We start from the raw sequence: 20,409 nt of genomic DNA, 5'->3' as shown, positions 1-20,409 counted from the left end.
CATGTTACCTAAGTAGCCCTGCCGATAAAAGCGTGCAGTTTGGAGTTTGGAGTGCCGCCACCCTGTGTCTAGCTGTTGCGGGCGCACTTAACTGGCCGTCACCACAGCTTGTCGCCACCGTCATCGTCATCGTCGTCGTCGTCGTCCGTGTTAATAGCACAAAGTTTGTAAACGTGATTGTACGATCGTTCGGGTGCAGCTGCTGCTGCTGACAATGCCCACCCTAATCGTCCGGATCGAGCCCGATCAGTTCGGCCTGCAGCCGGCCCTTCGTCTTGCAGCAGATGGTGAGGAAGAGCAACCGGACGAGCAGCCGGAACTGTTGCGACATGCTCGTCATGATGATGATCTTCCAGAACGAGTTGAGGATGCCAATCCAGACGGCACCGAAGTGTAGCAGCGGATTGTCGATCGTTTCCCCGGAGACGAGCTCGTAGATCCGCAGCCCGATGTACGGTGCCCACGAGATCCAGAAGGAAAACACCAATGCGAACGACATGCAGTGACTGGGGTTCGCTAGGTTCTCGGCGAGCGCCGTGGCGTACTCCTTATCGTGGATCGGTGCACCCGATCGCACTTTGCGCATCATCGTGAAGATGTAGCCGTAGTTGTAGACGATCGAGATGACACTCGGCCCCAGGACTAGGATTGCCAGCGTTGCGCTATAAGCCGCCATGTTGCCCCACTCGAGCATACAGATGTTGGTGGTTTTACTGTAGTTGGCCTCGTTGTAGCCGAGCAGCGGTGGACAGCAAAGCATGGCTGCCGAGATCCACGTGAACGCCATCCAGCATTGGCATCTTTAGGGACGGGAAAGGGGATTTTTTTGTTGTTGTTGGGGGAAATAGTGGCACATCACCGGGGAAACACGATAGGGGGGTGGGAGAAGAGAAGCGAGAAGAGAGCGTAGATCCGTTAGTTGGGTCAGATTCCGAGTGCTCTTATCGCACTAGTCACTAGCGGTATCAAACTCCCAGGGTATATACGGTATACGGGTAATAATATACGGGCTTAAGGCGGTCAACATACAGGTGGGATACAACATAAGGGAAGCAGTCAGTCAACCCCGACGGCGGTTGTGGTTGTGGTAGGTGAGAGGTTAGTTGGTAGCAGGCACAACAACATCTACGCGTGGCGCTACTAGACACAAAACCAAAACAAAAAAATAAACCCCCAGGAGGCCACGTTTGGGGGCGTTCAGGCTGCGTGTGGCAAGTAAAGGGGGTGCGTTACGTGGTGCGCAGCCAAGCACGTGCCAGTACGGAATGCAACAATTACCGACAACATACATATCTAATCAAACGCCAAGCATTTGCTGGTGCAAGGTGGAATCGTAGCACTGTTCTACGCGGGTGTACATGAATGGAGGGGCAGATGAGTTTGGGACGATTGGGATACTAACTGGGCTAGTACTTCACAGGGGAAATGTTTAATAAATCTCCTATTAGGTGTTCCTAAATGGTTCGCTAACCGTTAAACTTTTACACTTAACAATTCAATAGCGCTTTTAAATTCTGTTGTGTGATGCTTTTTATAGCAACAAATCTGGCCACACTTTCCTATCTATAATCTATTTTTCTTATACTGTTTATTGTAATTTGTATAATTTTTCCATTTTATTTACACTGTACAGTATTGAATCAGATGACAAGGCAATCCTTTCCAATTGATCGTATCATTGGCAGATGATTTGATCCTTTGTTAGCAGATTTTGTAGTACATACAAGTCTACACGATGCCATCAACATAGAAATAATAATTACCCTGTACAGCAATGTTTATGGCATCACGCATTGGAAATCTTACTAAGCTGACGGTAGTGATTGTTGTGGCTTTAGTGTATTGGTCAGCTTAGAAAGTTTTCAAGTGTTTATCTACACTAAATCGATACAATCCCTTTGTAGTATCGTCTGCTAACGATACTTTTAATTAGTCATGATTGCCTGGTCCTCTGTTTTGTTTGTTTTACATTCTATAGTGTCGTATTCACTAATAAAAGTTAAACTATGATACATAAAACGTTAAATATGATACATTTCAAAGAAAACAAGTAAAAAGAGTGCCTAATGTTTATCATTTTCTGCTGATATCTAATTTGCAAATTTTTTTCAATAAGTTATACCAAAGCGAACATTTGAATCAAACATATTATTGCTATCAGTTAATAAATTTTTGTGAATTTCACCGAAATAACGAAAGGAAAGGAAATTCGTGTTTTTGCATAGAAATTATGTACAACTACCGTGTTGTGACAGCTAGGTGTAAAAGTATAAATGGTGCTTAAACAATCTACACTAACTGTATACCATCTACATTCATTCAAAACTACCATTGAGTGTTAGAAGTAAATAGAATAAACTAAATCTACAATTGAAAAAAAAAGAACCTAATTTTACAATCTTTACATTGGGAGGACGAAAGATAGCATAACAAAAAAGGTAAAGGCGCGTTCTACCATTGCGTGTGTTACGTTGCAGAAAGAGGCGCTTACAAAAGAAGTCAAAAAACATAGTAGGCCCATGCAGAGCCGAAAAACAAAAGTCAAAACCAAACCAAATACAGCCCAAATATTTACAGGGAGAAAAAAGATAAATTGCGCGCTTATCGCATCAAAACGGAGGGAAAAGTAGGTGGTGGAAAGTATAAATATAAATAAAATAAAATTAAAATGAAGTAATCAACTGGCTAAAGTATTCAAACCTTCCATTCCTAGATATTAGTATTTTTTGGGGGGTAGAACATCACACACGAACAAACATCGATCAATAAAGGGTTCTTCTTCCGTTTTCTCTCTCCCGTGTGTGTGTGTGTGTGTGGGTGCACACACACACACAGACACTCAAACACACACCCACAAACACAAGCACATACATACACAAACACACATACACACAGTTACACGTCACACGCACGTACGCGTATGCAAAAAAAAAAGAACGTCATGGCGGATGATGTCAATGGGTGTAATTGGTTAGATTTTGAATGTAAGATGTATTTGTGCGTATGTGTGTGCGTGCGTGTGTGTGTGTGGGTGTGTTCGATGTGAGATGGCCAACACAAGACACGGGTGCGTGATCGGGTGTAGCGTAATAATAGGAGAGAGGAAAGTTGGCGAGATCAACCGCAACCGGGCGCGGTGAGGATGCCATAAAAGGTTTGCCATACAAGTGTTCGGTGGCGGATGAACCGACCGGATGTTGGGAAGGGTAGTAGTACCATGGGGAACGGAACGAGAGAGAGAGAGAAAAAGAGAAAGAATCAATAAGATACGGAGCAAAACTTGGATGATTGGGGGTGGGAGGGGGGCAAAGAAAGAACGAAGAAAATAACACCAACGAAAGGAAAGGATACACTTTTTTCCCCGAAGAAGGATGACCAAAACAATCAGACGAAGAGATAATTTAAAATTAAAAGAAGGTTTAGAGAAAACAACAACAGAAAAACTCATTCTCATTTCCTCCCAACCAACAAACAACAGCAACAATCGTAACAAATTGCGGGGGAACTCTTAAGAAAAGTGATACATATTTTTTTGTGTCTGGTATGATCAAGAAGTTAAACGATTCTTGATTTTACGTAAAAAGTACGAAAGATTAATTAAAATGGGTTAACAAAGTATTTTTATTTTAGAGCGAAATTCTAACAAAGTGAAACAAACTCGGTATCAAGCAGTTAGTAACAGTAACAGTTTGTTTGTTTGTTTGTGTTTTACTAACAAAACATCAAACCATCATTCACGTGTCGATCATCATCATCATCATCAAACAGTGTGATATTGGGGAAAGAAAAATGTGTTAAGGAAAATCAAGAAAAACCGAAAAACACACAGTGTGAGTGTACATTATACAACTACATCATACAAGGTACTAATACATCACGCCTTTGGTACACACAAACAAATCATATGCACATACACACTCACTCACGCACACACATACATACAAACACGCGTACAACAACGAAATAGTCACACCAAAGTGCGATGGTGTCACAGAGTAAAGGGGAGCCGTACTATGGGCCATCAGGAAGTTCAAAACACTGTGTTGGTGTGGTTGGTTGGTGTATTGATATTGAGTGGGCGCTTGGGAGGTGTGTGTTGGTACGCGCCATTTAGTGTCCACTATACACACACGCACACGCACACACACACATATATAGACAATTCTAGACGACATTGGTTTCTGAGGACTTGTTGGAGTTTTTGGTCGGGGTGGGGTTCGTCTCGAACGCATGATCTTCCTGCGTCGGACGCGGAAGGGCAACATTTACCTGGTTTTGGTTTGGATCGTTTCGTACCGCAGTGGCTTCCGCACTGCCAGATACCGATCGACCGAGATCCACATGAAGGTGTAGACTGAGATGGACCAGAGCGTTACCTCCAGGTAGCCGACCATCCGGCACACCACATCCCCGTAGATCCATTCGCCACTGAACGCGGGATAGACCGAGAGCGATACGATGAACAGACCGCACAGCAGATCGGCCACTGCTAGCGAGAGCAGATAGTAGTTTATAACCTCATGGGGACCTGCAAGAACAGACGTATTATTGAAGGTGTCCCAGCACCAGGCCCCAGCTTCAAAAAATACTCACCCTTAAAGTTAAGATATGTGGCTACTACGATGAGGTTCGAGATGACAATGGCGACCGCTAGGATGAGGATGATCGTGGCCTGCGTGAGCGCCTCCAGGGTTGAGCCGGTTTGTAGGTGACTCAGCCCATGCATCGTAACTCCTGAAACAGAGACGGGCGAGATAAGCATTGCACCCACGCCGCATCACTGCGTCACCGGATCCGGGATTACCTCACATCCGGTCATGACGTGGCGTCGGCGATGGGCACAATGCGTACTAGCTCGAACCGTCGTCGTCTGCGCTAGTCGTCGTCGTAATCGTTGAGCGTTCTTCGATGCCTATTTGCTGTTGGTCGATGTGTTTCGTTGATGCGGCGCGACGAACAGCTGCTCATTTATCGGTACACACTGCCTTTGTTGATTATAAGCTCATTTGTTCGATCACAACTACTGTGAGATGAGTTTGGTGAGTTGTTTTTTTTAGTACAGTTGTACTAAAATGTGCGACGGTACCGTTAATGGAAGAACAATCGATTTTTTCAACGGTGGCTTTGATTAACAATCCCGAAGATCTGTAAAATGCAAAAAATAGGCCGAATTCGGAATGTTTTAGTTGTATGTAGAATTTTTCATATTTATTTTATGCGTTTGATCAGCTTTTGCTTTTGTGGTGTCATCGAATCTTAACCATTTTGTATACTATTTAAAAATATGATAAAAAAGTTAATTTTAAAGTAACTTTTATCACGCTTAGTCACACAAAAGTTCGCCGACGAAGAAATGTTGCTAATCCATTCCATAATTTAAAAGTCATTCCTCGCTACGTTCAACTATCACCGATAACGCATTAATTGCACGTGCTGGGCCAAACACGCACGCCATACTGTTCGTGCTCAATGTTCCATCATCAACGGCAAACATTTCGGCACTATTTGTGTTTCGTGCAATGGTGAAATAATACGTCTCGCTTTGTCCATTTGGTCCCAGCTCAAGTCGCACACCTTAACTGAGAACCACGCGGTACCGGTATGGGCCACTATCGAGGACATTGTACTTTGATGGTCGGTCGTTTGCATGTTTCCATGTCTCCAAAGACTCATAGAAAGACACATCTGGTACCGTTCGTCCAGACAGCTTATCACCATCAAAGGGTATTCACTGTTGGGAAATTAATGCTAATTACACGTGATCAGCATTATTATTTTCTATTAAAAATCCCACCAGGCTGAGTAAAACGTAGCCGAAGAAAGCAAGTGGCAAAGAAATTGTTGGCAAAATATCCAATTTGTCCATATAGACGCCCCATTCTAAGTGTGATTCACAACACATTGTAAATCATTGTAATTATGGTGCGAATATACATATTCCACCGGTAGCGATAAAAATCTTTCCAAAACCTCGATAAGTGTGTCGGTAAGGTCATGGAGTCCATCGGCGTTACCTTATGTGAAAAAAATGGGTGCAACTGCATTTACCTGACCACCAGCAGCAGCTAGCAACTACTGCTACTACTGCTACTACTGCTACAGCGAAACGGAAAAGCGCCGTTTCCGGTTCAAAAGCACTTAATGAACGGCCGGCATTAAATGCAATTGTATAATTGTTAAATTATTCATGCCACCGTTTTTGCCTGCCTCGCGTACGACCATCGTACCGGCCGATGGTCGTACGAATGCACTCCCAATTCCAGGCTGGTTGTTTAGTAAATAAAAGGGGAAGCGAGAGAGAGAGAAAATAGTCACAGTAAAACGCACGCCACAAATGGTTTACATTAACTGTACGGTGGGAAAACGTGTAAAGGACTTTGAGCACGCGTCACCGTTAGTGTCGGGCGAAGCATCGATCTGGAAGGTATGATTTTATTGCATTCTAGCACGCGCATGTAAAATGTGTACTCGGGAGTTTTCTCTTCCCTCTTGTAAAAGGCCTCATTTCCATGATTATATGAAGGATTGCTGTTGCGAGACGGGGAGAATAACGATAACGAGAATGGATTCAAGCTCGTTGAGTAAGATATTACACAGGATAAATAGAGCAAGAAGAAGAGGTAAAAAAACGTGCGTTTATTTATATTAAAATCAATAGCTTTATGAGCTTTTCTTTAGATCGAAACGAACGCAAATAAACCGACAAAACAGCGACCAATCAAAAATGGTGCTATAAAGAAGTATGAAAAACGAATTTGAAAGGAAATGTATTTTGCTTTATTCCCCCACAGCCACCACACTCACACACACCGTTCTAAACCAGCTGCTAGCAAAGCTCATAAAATTCCATCCCCAGACGGGGTGCAATTCCGCCTGCGCGTAAACTACCAGGCGTCTCCATTTGACATTGAACGCAACAGCAAGCGGACGCGTATCGAAAGGAATCCGAAAGAAAAAAAAAAAAACGCTGTACCACATCAAAACCATGTTCTCACCCTGCCCAAGGTCATACGCGCAGGTGATGGTTGTGATGAACTTTTTTTATGTTGGTTTGGTATTAACCGTCAAAACCGACAGAACGAATGTATCGCCCCATCACACTTATCATGGAAAATATCGGCTCCGGTCGTCAATGCAAATAGCCAAATACTCAAACGTCATAAATAAGGCTTCGATTGCTGACGGGGTTGAGTGCGAAATGTGATTTGGGAATACAATGTGCGAACCGCTTTGATTGCAATCGTGGCCCCACAGATCGTTCGTTTTCTTTCTCTCTGCATCGATATTTGCGACGTGTCATTCAACCGACTAAGGTTTTTTTATGGCAGCTTACGTGTATGCTCCAAATCGATGCTCTAAACAACGTGTCGACATGGAGTCCTCCGAGGATACCGGACCAAAGTTTTGCATGTGATAAACGCGCATAGCGCTGTCAGCTGTGGTCGGAGAAGCTGATGCACAAGCGAATGCCTTTCTTAAATCGATCGTGCCAAATGGATCGATTTCTTCCAGCAACTCCAGCAGGAAGTGATGCAGCAATTGTTTGTTAGCAAGGTATGGAAAAGCCCCACGCGGCTGATCAGAGGCAGCAAATTTTATGGTGTAAAATCTACACCGGCTAGTTGCAATGTCCAGTGGCATATCAATTGTGCATAGGATATGGTAATAGGGGTAATAGACTGAGAATGGAAACACGTGTTGTGATTATGGCAGTCGTAATTGACCGGTGTAAAGTCGGGAGAGTCATCCGATGCCCTTTGCAGGTGAAATAATAAAATGAGCGTGAACGATGGACGCTTACAGGTTAGATAAGACATTATTGATAGCGATTAACTGTTGGGAGGGTAGCAAAAATATTTAAATGTGTTATTGATAATAAGTTGACGACAAAAAACGACAATAAAAGTGAAATTTCCACACCACGTTTTAACAAACGTTTAACGTTTTAACAATCGTGAAGTTGAAATTTAAACTTCTATACCAAAACAGTCATGAAACCATAATTTCAAATAAAAAGATAAGACCTCCAATGACAGAAGAATAAAATAGAAGAAAAGTGATAGAAAAATCAACCCACAACGGTCCATTCATTAACACCTTATCTTCCATTGGAAACAAAGAACGGAGAACCTGCAGGAAACATGGTAAATCCGGTCGCTCTGCTTTTACGCTCTGCTCTCATGTGTGCATTAATCACTAGGAAAGAGCCTGAAATGTGCAGGAATGTGTCCCACCGAACTGAACAACCGTTCAGGGTTTGTGTACGGCTCATCGGTTCGAGCCTATCGTCGGGAAAAATGGGAAGCAAACGGTTATCGGATATTGTTTGCCCGGAACGGAACGGGTTTCCGTGCAAGGGGCACATTCGGTGTTTTTGTTGCTCCACTCAAAGTGAAAGCTCAATGACATGCGTAGCACGTGACCACAATGCCGCCTATCCTGGGAGGCAGCAGCATTGACCTTGGCCTGAAAATGAATGCTATCATGCACGTACAAACACACACACACGCACAGATGTGACACAAACATATACAGGGAGTCACATAAAGGAGTGTGCTCGAAATAGGATTCATCGTGAAAGAAGGTAAGCCGGGCCGAACGTTGAGAACAGAGGCAGCAGTGAAGTACATAAATGCATAATCATACTGTGTCCAGGAAAAAGCTCCGGTTGGTAGGCACCTACCTCTGGATGTGCCAAAAGGACGAAGCAAATAGAACGATATCTAAACCCTCTTTTGTGTTGCTCGGCACGGCACGGGCGCTGCAGAACATTTTCCAGGTGCAACAAATGAGCGGAAATGAGTTGCGCCACTGCTTGCGCCAGGCGAGGAAATGAGCGAAAACGAGGTGTGGCGAGGGTGGAAAATGTGGAACATCCTTATCGAGAGGTGCGCCCACAGCTTCCGTCCACGGTGTGAACGAGCGACAACGATAAACGTATGACGTCAGACGCATCGTTTTTCCCTGACGGCGCACATTGTTAGCGCTTCGGTGGAAATTCTCATCCGCCCGTAATAAAACGAATGGGGCGGCCTGTTTTCCGTTACAGTTGCCGGTTGCCATGGTGGCACAGTGGTTTATGCTATGTGTGTTCAGCGAGATGGAAAACTCCCGTTCCCGGGCAGTGGGTGAAATACGAACGGATGAATATGAATCCGAAGGATAAGCTGGTGGCAGAGCTCGACGTGAATAGTTTTGCTGTCAAGTGTTCGTATGTGTGATGTGTGTCTTTGTCGGTGGTGATATCGTGCACAGTATGGTGAGCTGAAGTTTACTAATTATTTTTAATTGTTCTCAGCTTTCCATACCACTCCGTTGGCGCTTTTATATGCGAGATACCCTACATGAAATGATCCTTTCAATTCTCGTTTCTTTTTAGTGTTTTTGTTTGGTTCCATTATCTTTTGTTAGTATACTTCAATGTAAAACCGTTGGGTTTTATTGTTGCTATAAGCTTTGGAATGTTGGTTTAGGATGAGGTGCAATTTTCAATGAGTTTTTTTAGAAGTTGCTATTCTTGGTAAGAACAATGGTACAGAGCTGGTTAAAAAGGAATAGCGAAGCTAAAACTGGAAGACGATTGCACTTTTATAATGTAAAATATCAGACAAACGACAGAGGACCTACTTTCACTGCTAAAATAGTCAACACAATCTTGTTAAAAATATATTTTTGAAAGCATATTTTATTTTATATTATTCTAAATAGCCTGTAATAACCTCTTCTTCTTGGCGCCTATAAACCGGCGTCGCTGCCCATAGCTTATTATTTTAATCAAATAAACTTTTTTAGTAGCGTATAAGGCGCACGCTCTGGGGATGGGAATAAATACCATTTTTATACAACGCCGTTTTCATCCTTAGCTGGGAGACATTTCCTCGATGTCGCTACGATTTAAATTGTCTTCTTTTAATATTTTACAAAAAAATGAAGTTTTCACGAGGTATAAGCTTTAAGAAATGAATGTTTTTCCGTTCAGTAATTGTTGAAGGATCTATGTTTGAAGTGTTCAGGAATGCCTGAAAGCACCCAGTTCTTCACGTTAAACAGAATCGAGCAAGAAAGCTGAAGACAGGCTCCAGTTTTACTTTGAAAATGCTTCACTTATTTTTTACCAGAGTTGATAAATTAGTAGAACATTGTTTGTTTATCCTTAAAAGGTCTAAATGGAGAATTTTATTAGAATTAAGTGACTGCTAAAATTGTATTAAAATGCTTTCTTTTGCTGATGAGAGGCACCAGAAGATCGCACAAGCTAAGCCCGTAGGCTAAGTGGCTGAGAACAAACCACTCGTACAAAAGCGTACGTAAAAATACAATCAAGACTCATAAAATATTTGGATAAGTGCACTAGTTAGATATTGTAATAATTCCACGTTATCGTATCTAACTTATGTTTTATTGTGTGCTAATACTAAAGATACAAATGCGATTCATTCTTACGCTTAGCACGTTCAAGTTGCTCTTAAAAACTTCCAAAAATCGTGCCTTAAGTTGAATTAGGATAAGAGTTGATGCAATTGTTGGAATATTCGCTTGCTTTGAAATATTACTTTGATCTTAAACCGAACCGACCGCACTGCGCCCATGCACTCCAAAATCGATTAGTTTTCCTCCGATGAAGTCATTTGCTCAACTGCAGCTTCATTTCCCGTGCATAACACGTTCATGTGTGCGTGTGTGTGTGTGTGTGTGACTGCATGCAACCCGAACTAGACGGGGTTTCTCATAGGTTGACCACGGCCGATCAAACTGGGCTGGCAAATGGCCAACAATCAGCGCCATCCATTCCCACGCGGCCAAACCCAGACTGAATGCTGCTGCCAATCGATTATGCACGTGATTTGCACAATAAGATGTCACCAACTTTCGCTTCCCGCAGCCGCACCCTCTCCAATCCATCCCCCCTCCCCCACCCCCTTTACGTGAAAGGTCTCCTCCTTTTTCGGGGCAACTGGCCAGCTGTGAACGTGTACGGAAATATGTTGGGGGTTTTGCTTCATTTATCAATTATCTTCAACCCGACGACTTCTGCAACTCCGGACGTGTTTTGCATTTGCGCCCAAGGGCGAAACTCCCACAAAACATTCCTTTCCATGCATTTTTCCTTTTTTTTCCCCCTTGTGTGGACCAGTTGGGTGAGGCATGGTGGGCTGAACACTACTAGAGGCCGGTGGTGGTGGTGATTTAATTTTCCAAATTACCCGAAAATCACACTCGACAGGTCAGGTCAGAACAAGAGAGAGTGTTGGTGGTGGAAGAGAGGTCAGCCTTTTTGCTTGGGCTGGTTGAACACATATTTAATGGCGACATCAAAATTAATTTACGTAAACGCTTGGGCCGAGTTGACGGTTCGGTTCCGCATCGCTTTCAAAATTCAATTCCCACCGGGCGGGAAGGTGGGGCTGAAGGGGGAACGGTCGTCCGGAGAACACGGGGTGGTTGTTTTATTTTGCCATGATGGGTATGATGACGCGAGCACACCGAGTGGGTGGTACGATGATGACACACTGGTAAGCTGGATACAATGGAGAATCAAGTGTGGTTCAAAAATCAATCAAAGGAAAAGTGTTTGATCAATATGATTTTCTGGGTAAATAATCATTGCGGCATTTGGAGAGCTTTTCCAGTACCGTATTTTGGAGGGTTTATGTGGAAATTGATCAATGAAAGAAAATGGTAAATTATATTATGCTTTTGGAAAGTTTTTAACGTAAGGAAAAATGTAAGCTTTGATTCATGGGAAGGTTGAGCAAAATCAGCATAATAAAACTAGTTATTGGTTAGCACAACGGATCGATTCAATCAACCATCACTAAACGGGAAGCATAAAATTATTCTTCATTTTATCGTTTCCGTTGGGCCACCCCACCAAGGCAAGGCCAATCGGCATAGCCCAATGATAGTGCCCAATACCGAACAGATGAGGTCATATGACAATGCTTTGCGCGCGTATGGGTGAGTCCGTGTGGAAGGATTGCAGGTGAAAAATCGAGCAACTGGACACTCGTTGCCGACTAGCTCAAATAGCGCCAACCAACGTGAATCGGTAACGCAAAAGTCAAACAGTTAATTTTGACAACGCCCGGGAAACGGGGAAAATCGATTTGCCCCCGGCACGCAACGCGACCGGCATGCCGTTTGTGTTTGTGTATGAGTGTTTGAAGGGAAAAATCGTGCACTAGATTTTCACGTTTTTCAAGAGTATGGATTTTTCACACGAAGAATCAAGCGGGATTTCCCAAGCAGTGGAAAGTTTCCCGTGAATTTGGGTGTAGTACAGAAGGAGAAGTTGTTTCTTAGAAGTGATCTGTTTGTTGTTGATACTTTGAGGGCTACAAAATATAGGAAAAAGGGCATTAAAATCTAGCTGGAAGAAATGTGGATGAATTTTGGTAAGTTTTTTGTAAGAAAATTATCGAATCCTTCCAAACCTCCTACATTCAAACGGCGTCTTGATCACCTGTGTAAAGAATGAGAGTGAATCCTGCGACACAAATTACACTCAGCACGACATCAGCAAACAAGGTATTTCCTAGTGCATTCCTCAGCATAGACCCCCGGTGGCAATAAATTTACATAACGGCTTCTGTACTACACTGCTCCAGGGCTAAACAGACTGGCCAATACGAAGGAAAAGCATAAGACCTATCGGTGGTGGATTTTCCTAGATAAGTCGTACACTTTTGGCAAATGGCCAAGCCTTTAAAGCCTGTGCAAGGCACAACCTTAGACCGGACGGGTGGCAAGCAGGGACTCGGCAGATAGGAATGCAAATTTGTCCAGCCAAACGTCATGTCGCGACGTTCCAGCTGTGGCAGCCGTTACGGAAGCCTAGGGGCTTTCCGTTTTACTCGGACTGATAACGGACCAAGCGGACCATTCCCGCAGCAGGGTGAGCATCATAATGTGCAGTGAAGGATAATGAGAAAAGTTTGCGTGCTTTTAGTTCAAGCGTAAGTAAGTATTACAATGTCGTCCCTTTTAATTAAACGCTCCTGGGGAGTTGGACTAGGTAGTGAAAAAAAAGGGACTTCACGGGTGACATTGTAATAGATAGCGTTTTTATAGTTTTATTTTTAGCTCTAGGGCCTAATCATCACTGCTTTCATGCACAAGCAACTTCAAATTCTCGCACAAACACAAAAATCCGAAGAAAAATCGACCAGACAGACGCAAAAAAACCTCAACAGAAAGCTCCACGCCCTGCTTGTGCGTGAAAAAATCATGCCGAATTTCCCCCGGAAAGTCCTTGGCCGAGTGTTAGGAGATACTTACAGTGTTCGGTACCGAAAGATACAAAATGTCTGCAACAATCTGCTACTAATCCTTCAATCTGGCCCTCGGTTGAACGGTGTTGGTACCGATAGGCCCGTATCCCTTGGACGAGTTCGACAGTTGTTGTGAATGGAAGCACCTCGATCTAAGCCGTACAGGACCGTCGTTCCCTTGGACGTGACGTTTTCACTTCACTACACTGCACCACATAACCTCAAACAGACTCGCCCAGCTCGCAAGCTTTTCGTAGCTCGTTGCGTATCCTTTTGAATGCTTTTTGCTTTCACGTGAGTAATTTTACTCTTTTTCCTGTTATTATTAACACTTCACTGATAGAAACTTTTGCTACAAAAGAATCTGCTTTTCACTGTAGCAGTCACACTGCTGCTGCTGCTGCTGCCGTTTGCTGAAACTTGAGGCTTCAGAATCGATTCGGAAAAGCGCGAACAAACTCAGCACTCTGGCAACCGAAATTCGACCTCCATTTGTGAGAGCCTACACTGGCAGCTCTCACACTCTCACTAAGCACTGCTCTCACTGCTGTTGTTTTTCGCTCTCAGCCAGGACCTGCACGCACACACACACACCCACTCACCCCTCCTTTTGCTCTCACAAGGGTGGTTTTGGGGATGAAGGATGCTTTTTCTTCGTTTTCTCACTATTCCGCGCTTTTAATCACTTCTAGCACTCTAGCTCCTTCACTCACACGCGCTCTCTTTCTCTTTAGAGGAGTGTACGAGCTTTCATTCACTCACTTACGGTTGGGTTGTGTTTTTTTTTCTGCATGCAGCACAAGGATTTTTTGTAGTTTGCTTCTTCACTTAGCGTAGGCTGTAGAAGGATTATAGCTAAGTAAGGAAAAGAAAGGGGACGTTTACTAGTAAAGTAAAAAAAAAAAAACAACCACACATGAGGTCTAATAAGAGCTAAAGCAATTAGCGCAATCAGTGAAAAATGAAGCTCAATTTTCTGCAGAAGAGTAGCATTAAATGAACCGTACAAATTGAAACAAGAAAACGAGATATATTTTCTTGGGCCGAATAGATAATGAGTCCTTATTAAAGCGAGCAAAATTGATGTTGTCTAGAGAATTCCTTTTCTCCAATAAAGGTATTTGGGCGGTTTTCTTTACTTTAACAATTCGACCAATATTATCTCTTATCAAGAAATATCAATTTAATGCTAAAGTAAACTGAAGTAAACGCCTTTCCATTCCAATATTTCTTAACCATATCTGTATGCGTCTTTTGTCTTCGTTCTGGCCCAGGACACGATAGCTTTTCTGCTTTCACAGTCACAACTGCTTTTTCGATCAAACAAAACCAATGCAAAGGTCCTTTCTTTCCCTTCCGGACCGATTTGCTTTCCCACTCACGCTGATTTGCCCTCGACCACGGGCTCACACTTTCTTTCTCACTCACACTCCCACTAGGGTGGAGTGGTGATGGGGTAAAAAATCCTTCTGATTACACACTGTTCAGCAACCAGCAAGCCACGGTCACGACGACGTTTACGCTCGCTTCGCACTCAACGTACTGAAACGGCCGAACGACCCGTTGTTTCCCAAAAGCAGTGAGGCTGCTACTATCGACACTCATTTTTCCTCACCAGCACAGGATAAGGCGAAGCTTTGTCCGGTAGCACTCCGGCAGGAACACCCTGAGTGACGATTGTATTGCTCTGAGTGTGCATTTGGTTGTTGGCTCCTGTACGAAGGCTCGGCTCGTCCGAGGAAGCTTGGAAGCTTTGGCAGCAGGTTGCGTAACAGGGTACCAGCAATGGAGGGCTTTTGGGTAAATGGTGTGCTGGCAGGCGACACACAACGAACGTCCATTCGCGTACCCCATGCGTTACTGATGGGAACACTGACCTCGGATTATGCGATGGTGATGGTGATTAGCTTTTTAGATAACCCGTACGATGCACGCTGCCCGCACACATGCACACTTACATGTTGATAAGGGAGTTTGTGTGTGTGTGTGTTTTTGTTTGTTGAATGAATGAATTCTAGCAAAAGCGGGCATTGTTTTTCTTCCGTTTGTTTAGTGACTCCAGTAGCAAGCAGAAGCTGTACATAATGCAAAAGAGGTATAGTTTTGAATAACTTTCCGTATGATGTATTGTTTCACATTATTCACGTTTAACTTGAGGAAGAATTACCCTTTGGTAAAAGGCTTTAAAATCCTAATTCTTTTAAGGTTAGTTTTGGACTTGTTAGAAGTTATCCGCAAATATTGGTACTTATTGGTAGATACTCTTTTTTTAAAGATATAACTAGTTATTGTTGAAAATTTCACCGCAATTTACTACCCAGAAAACTAAACTGAACTTGTTGATTGAAGAAAAGTTAAATCAAAAGAAGAAGAATCAAAAGATTGTAGAGGACGCGTTATGAGAACGCGTCGTTAAAACACCTGAAAATCCAGTGTTAACTGCAGATGGTGTGATATATGTAGGAATGACGTACTGGTTTTAGAAGGAACATCCAACCTGGAATCACGGTTCGGTACATCTCATGGCGTCCCTCACACGGCAAGATCGGGGTTCAAATCCCATCTATATTGAGATTATTAATAAGTCAAGCTCTCTCTGTATGAACAATAATAAGACACAGCTATTGGAATCCGGAATATCCCAATCATTCACAACACTTCCAACAATTCAGGTGATGTTGTGTACTAACATTATTGGGAATGGAATCCCCTAACAATTAATTGCTTATAAACACACATATTTTCAAAACTGCTACACCCATTGTAAGGTATTCATATCCTGCTTTTCCATATTGGAACCATGGAAAAGTTAATTAAACATCAAATAACCCACATGACACATGATGGTTTATATTTTTGTATCCAGAAAAACAAAACAATCTAACCGCAGTTAAGTTCAATATTTTCGCTTTTCCCACGCATCATCAAACCACCCACTGATTGGATGGCTCGCTCGCTACAATAAAGGGTAATTTCCGCCCGTCATGGATATGCGTGCATCCGCTTCCAGTTGTATAGGCTCACTATCGGTAGTCAACACTGTAGACACCTGTTCACCGATAACACAAACACTATAAATAGCGAACCACAAACATAGCCACCAACCCGGGATTTCCTATTCTTATCGGCTACGGGGATAAAAATGTATACACCCTAGCGAAGCGAGGAAAATCGAATTAGATTTCCACATGAGGTGCACCACAGGTGTACGCTAGGCATTATTATTCCACAGCAGATGGATGTTAATGATAACGTTGCTTGCTTGCTTGTCAGCGTGCTGTAGGGCAACGGTGGAGTGTGGATTTGCTTGGTGAAATTAATTCCCTTGCGGGCGAACGTCGTTCAGATTATTGGTGTGCAGACTGTGATAAGTTGGACTACTTTGGTGGGAAAGTATTGAAGGTTAGAATGCTTGAAGAAAATGGTTCCATAATGAATAGCAACCCACAAGTATGTAGCTCGAGCCGGGAAGGTGAATTTCATCACTACAAAACCACCAGCATGCCCGGAAGCCGAAGTGACAGACCATTCACTACAAAACAAGCAGCAAGATTAACCACGTACGAAACCCGCTCCACTTAGCGTAGGAAGTACACTTCGCCCAGCCCCGGGAGAATACCTTTGAAGGAATATCACGACCAACCACCGGCACGAACACGCGTACAGCATCGCCTCAATGGAATATCTACGCCTTATCGTAGCGTTTTGCCTCGAGCCATCGAAACGGCCCCGAATTGTAGAGAAAATTCCGCTCCTTAACCGTGAGTCCCTTTCGGAAAACCTCGACCCGAAGCTCAAACTTTTCCCGACCTCTAAGCTGTCACTCATTTTGTGAGACCTCGGGAAATGAATGACGTCATTCCCGGCCCGGGCAATGTCCATGTCTGCGGTACGCCCGTTGCTCCAGCTAGTCAAAACGCTAACGAGTAGAAGAAATCGAATCACTCAAGCACAGACGAGTAGTGATCATCATACGAACGATTTGATTGTGATTGGCGACGCTGCATCGTATTATGCTTGAACCGATTTACTACTCTAGCTTGGCTTGGCGCTATGAGTGGAGTGAAGGATGGGTAACTCATTTTTGACAGTTTAGCTCAGCTGCTCATGGTGATTTAAATTTCGTGCCTCAGTAAGCTTTGCTCGTTTTATTGGCTTTAAACAACCCTGCCCACAGGACGCATCAAGCACATCAAGCAGGCTGGTATGACGGAAGGAAGGATTGAAGTTTAGCGCGTTTATTCATTTCGGGGGAAAATTGATCCAAATTTTAAGTGCATTTTTTTACTTCAAAAAAAAAAAAAAGCTTTACGATGCATTCCGTCTTTTGCTACGGCTACACGGTAGCTGGTGTGGGGTTTTGTGTGTCAGTGATTTACTTGGGACTGTTCAACATCTGTCAGCAGCGAAACTTGCGCATGGTTTTGGAGAACGCCACCTTTCAACAGTTTTACGAAGGGTAAGCTCATAAGTTTATTCCCTCCCATAAACGCGAACAGCTGATTTTGCTCCCTTTTGCTTCAAGTATCAGACATCATACATTAGCTCAACGTTATTTCAACCGCTATCGAACGAAACAGATCACTCGACGCATACTGCACAAAATCAATCAACTCACCCCAAGGGTTCATCTCCTGACGGAATGGCCCCGCTGGAAGTTGATCTACACATCGGGTGGTGATATACGGGCAATTCCCATGCCAGCCTAGAGCATGTGGGAAAGCAAATGGCACTGCAAAGTAAATTGCAACACACTCGATTTGTTTCCAACCAAGTGCATTTGGAACCCGCAGAGGCTTGGTTTCTGGCACAGTACGATCGCTTTTCTAGAGGTGATTCTGCAATCTTGAGTGTGTACTGAACATCTCGGAAGGAATGTCAAATGAAAAGTTCACTGTAAATCTGTCTTCCAGAGGCTTGTGAAGAGTATGGCTGTATGTGGTAAATGTCAACACGTCAATAAATAGATAAAATAATCGCTTCAGTGAAAGCGCGTTTGGTTTGAGGATAATTTATCAACTCGATTAAATATAAAGTAAATAAAATATTTAATTTTCGTTTAAATTCCTTGTCTAAAAATTATTAGTAGCTCCAACTATGGCTATATACTACAACAATTTCATTGTCACCCATAAATCATGGCCAAGCACCAGGAATAAAGTTGTACCAAAGGGTGGCGATTGGTTGCCCCAGACCGATCATTGTCTTAATTTCCTTTTTGACCCTTTCCAAAAGGTCCACACTTGTACGGGCTTGGCCGATACTACGTTACACCCAATTGACAATGACAGTGACCGGCACGTGGGGTTAAAGGTTTCATCTTGACTTCAAATTCGCTGGATGGTCTGGTACAGAAGAGCAAATCAATCTGTGTGGCCCCACGCAAGGTCAAAAACGGTCCTCCAGCCGCACGGACCCTACCGTCGATGGAAGTTCAAGTTGAACACATCGACCCCGCACCGGACATGGTACAGATGTGTTCTTTCTTCGTTCATTCTTTCCCACTGGCGTAGCGTAAGGTGTCACCGTCGTGAACGATTTTATTAACCACTTTCTCGCTCGCGAATGTGTGCAATTTATTTGCTAATGAACATACCGACTACATGGGTTGGGAGGAGTCGGTTTATGTCAGCGTCGTATCCTCCAACGATTGACAGCTGGCAAAGATGCGTTTGCAGCAGGCAAATAATGAAAGAGAATAATGTTTGCAACGTGCAAAACGATCGTTTGATGCGATCGAAATGAAATGCGAAGGGTAAATATTGCATTTCCGGAAGATGTTTTGTGCGCTTGCCGATACGCATGCTAGCTAGGGTACTCTTTGTGAGATTATTGTCGTCTGTAGACAATAAAACATACTGCAGGAGGTAATTGTGTTGTAGAAACACAGCAGTGTATGGAATTAACGGTGACGTATAATGATCGTGGAGGTGATCGTAGTGTAATATCCATCGCATTCAATTACGATCATCGTCAATCATAATGAAAAATTGATTGTTTGTTTACCGTAGCAATAAAGTATATTTGGTTATTGTACAAACTTGTCTAAAATTAATCTCGTTTTCATAAGCTTTTTGTTGCAGATCGATAATAGTTCACTATGAGGAAACAAAAAAACAAGATTTTTTATAGTTTAAGTACCATGTCAACAATCAAAAAGTCACAATGAAGTCACATTTGGGACAGAATTATGCCTCTCAATGAGGATATTTAGAAAGAAATGAATTATGAATTGGATATGGAGAACAAATTGACAAAAATTGGTCTTAATAATTATAAAAGAAAAATGAAAGGATGACAAAGAACATGATGAAAACAGAAAAAGAAAAGAAGTAGTAAACCAACAGCAGACCAACAAAAGGAAAATAGAAGTAAAAGGGAAGGAAACTTAAAACATTGCTTTGATCTTTTCTGGAATAAAATCATTGTTATAAAAAAAAAGGAAAGAAGTACTGAAGAAAAGTTTAATAAACTTGAAATAATAGTGTAACGTTAACTGCTGTTCTAACTTCACAACAGCAAAACAATGAAACAAATATTATTATAAATAAGTACGAAAACTAATGTTCCAAGCAGCTTCCTTCACATTACGTGAGTCTGTTTACATCGTCTAGGACCAGCGGATTTGCCAGACAGCGGCGCCAACATGCTGCACCCCAAGTAGAATCAACTACTGCCTCCCAATCATAACGCTAGCGCCACCGTGTGCCTCATAACGTAAACAAATAAATAAAATCCCACACACTACAAAAAGTTCGCTGCGTGGTTTATCATCGTCTCGTAAGATTGCATTGCAAGAGAAATATAAGAAGAAACAAAAAGGAACACACTCACTAGTTGCAAGGCATGAAGAAGCAAAGAAAAACAAAAGCACCAAAAAGCCCAGACAGTTTGAGCTGCAGCTCTAGCCGCCGTTAAGCCATGCAATGTCTGGGTGTCCAATCGTATCATACATTTCGTGCCCAGCGTAGCCCAGTGTAGCGTCACAGTAATGTGATTTAATTTAACCGTCACCAATCGTGAAAGAAAACTCTGCTGGCTACCGGTTTGATAGGATGGTAATAAAAAAGGTTAATACAGCAAAGAAATAGTGGAACTTTTTTTGTACCAAGTGGGCCTTCGTCTGACAGGTGCATGG

General features: G+C 43.0%; 3 protein-coding genes across 4 annotated transcripts in view; 1 reads left to right on the top strand and 2 right to left on the bottom strand.

Annotated features, from left to right (window-relative positions):
- Nucleotides 1-148: 148 nt before the first annotated feature.
- On the bottom strand, nt 149-4,869 carry LOC126562567 (G-protein coupled receptor 52). 2 transcript variants are annotated; one of them, XM_050219113.1, is made up of 4 exons: nt 4,805-4,869; nt 4,594-4,734; nt 4,270-4,528; nt 149-800 (listed from the first exon to the last, which is right to left on the bottom strand). In XM_050219113.1, the coding sequence occupies exons 2-4, from the start codon at nt 4,724-4,726 to the stop codon at nt 224-226; spliced, it is 969 nt and encodes a 322-aa protein (XP_050075070.1). In that variant the 5' UTR covers nt 4,727-4,734; nt 4,805-4,869; the 3' UTR covers nt 149-223. The 2 variants fall into 2 exon arrangements, with proteins under 2 accessions (XP_050075070.1, XP_050075069.1); XM_050219112.1 differs by having other exon boundaries at nt 4,594-4,863.
- Nucleotides 4,870-14,675: 9,806 nt separating this feature from the next.
- Nucleotides 14,676-20,409, bottom strand: part of LOC126562512 (protein hairy) — a 579,505-nt gene continuing 573,771 nt past the window's right edge. Inside the window, exon 4 of the mRNA XM_050219048.1 lies at nt 14,676-14,690. The gene's annotated coding sequence lies outside the window, so the exon portion shown is untranslated. The remainder of the gene's footprint in view (nt 14,691-20,409) is intronic.
- Nucleotides 17,585-17,980, top strand: LOC126563387 (uncharacterized). Its single transcript, XM_050220024.1, has 2 exons — nt 17,585-17,730; nt 17,797-17,980. Exons 1-2 carry the CDS (start codon nt 17,585-17,587, stop codon nt 17,978-17,980), a joined length of 330 nt encoding a protein of 109 aa, XP_050075981.1.

The sequence above is a fragment of the Anopheles maculipalpis genome, chromosome 3RL (genome assembly GCF_943734695.1).
Source record: "Anopheles maculipalpis chromosome 3RL, idAnoMacuDA_375_x, whole genome shotgun sequence".
Taxonomy (NCBI): Eukaryota; Metazoa; Arthropoda; class Insecta; order Diptera; family Culicidae; genus Anopheles; species Anopheles maculipalpis.
The sequence above is the reverse complement of the archived record's forward strand: the minus strand, read 5'-3'. Positions and strand labels throughout refer to the sequence as shown.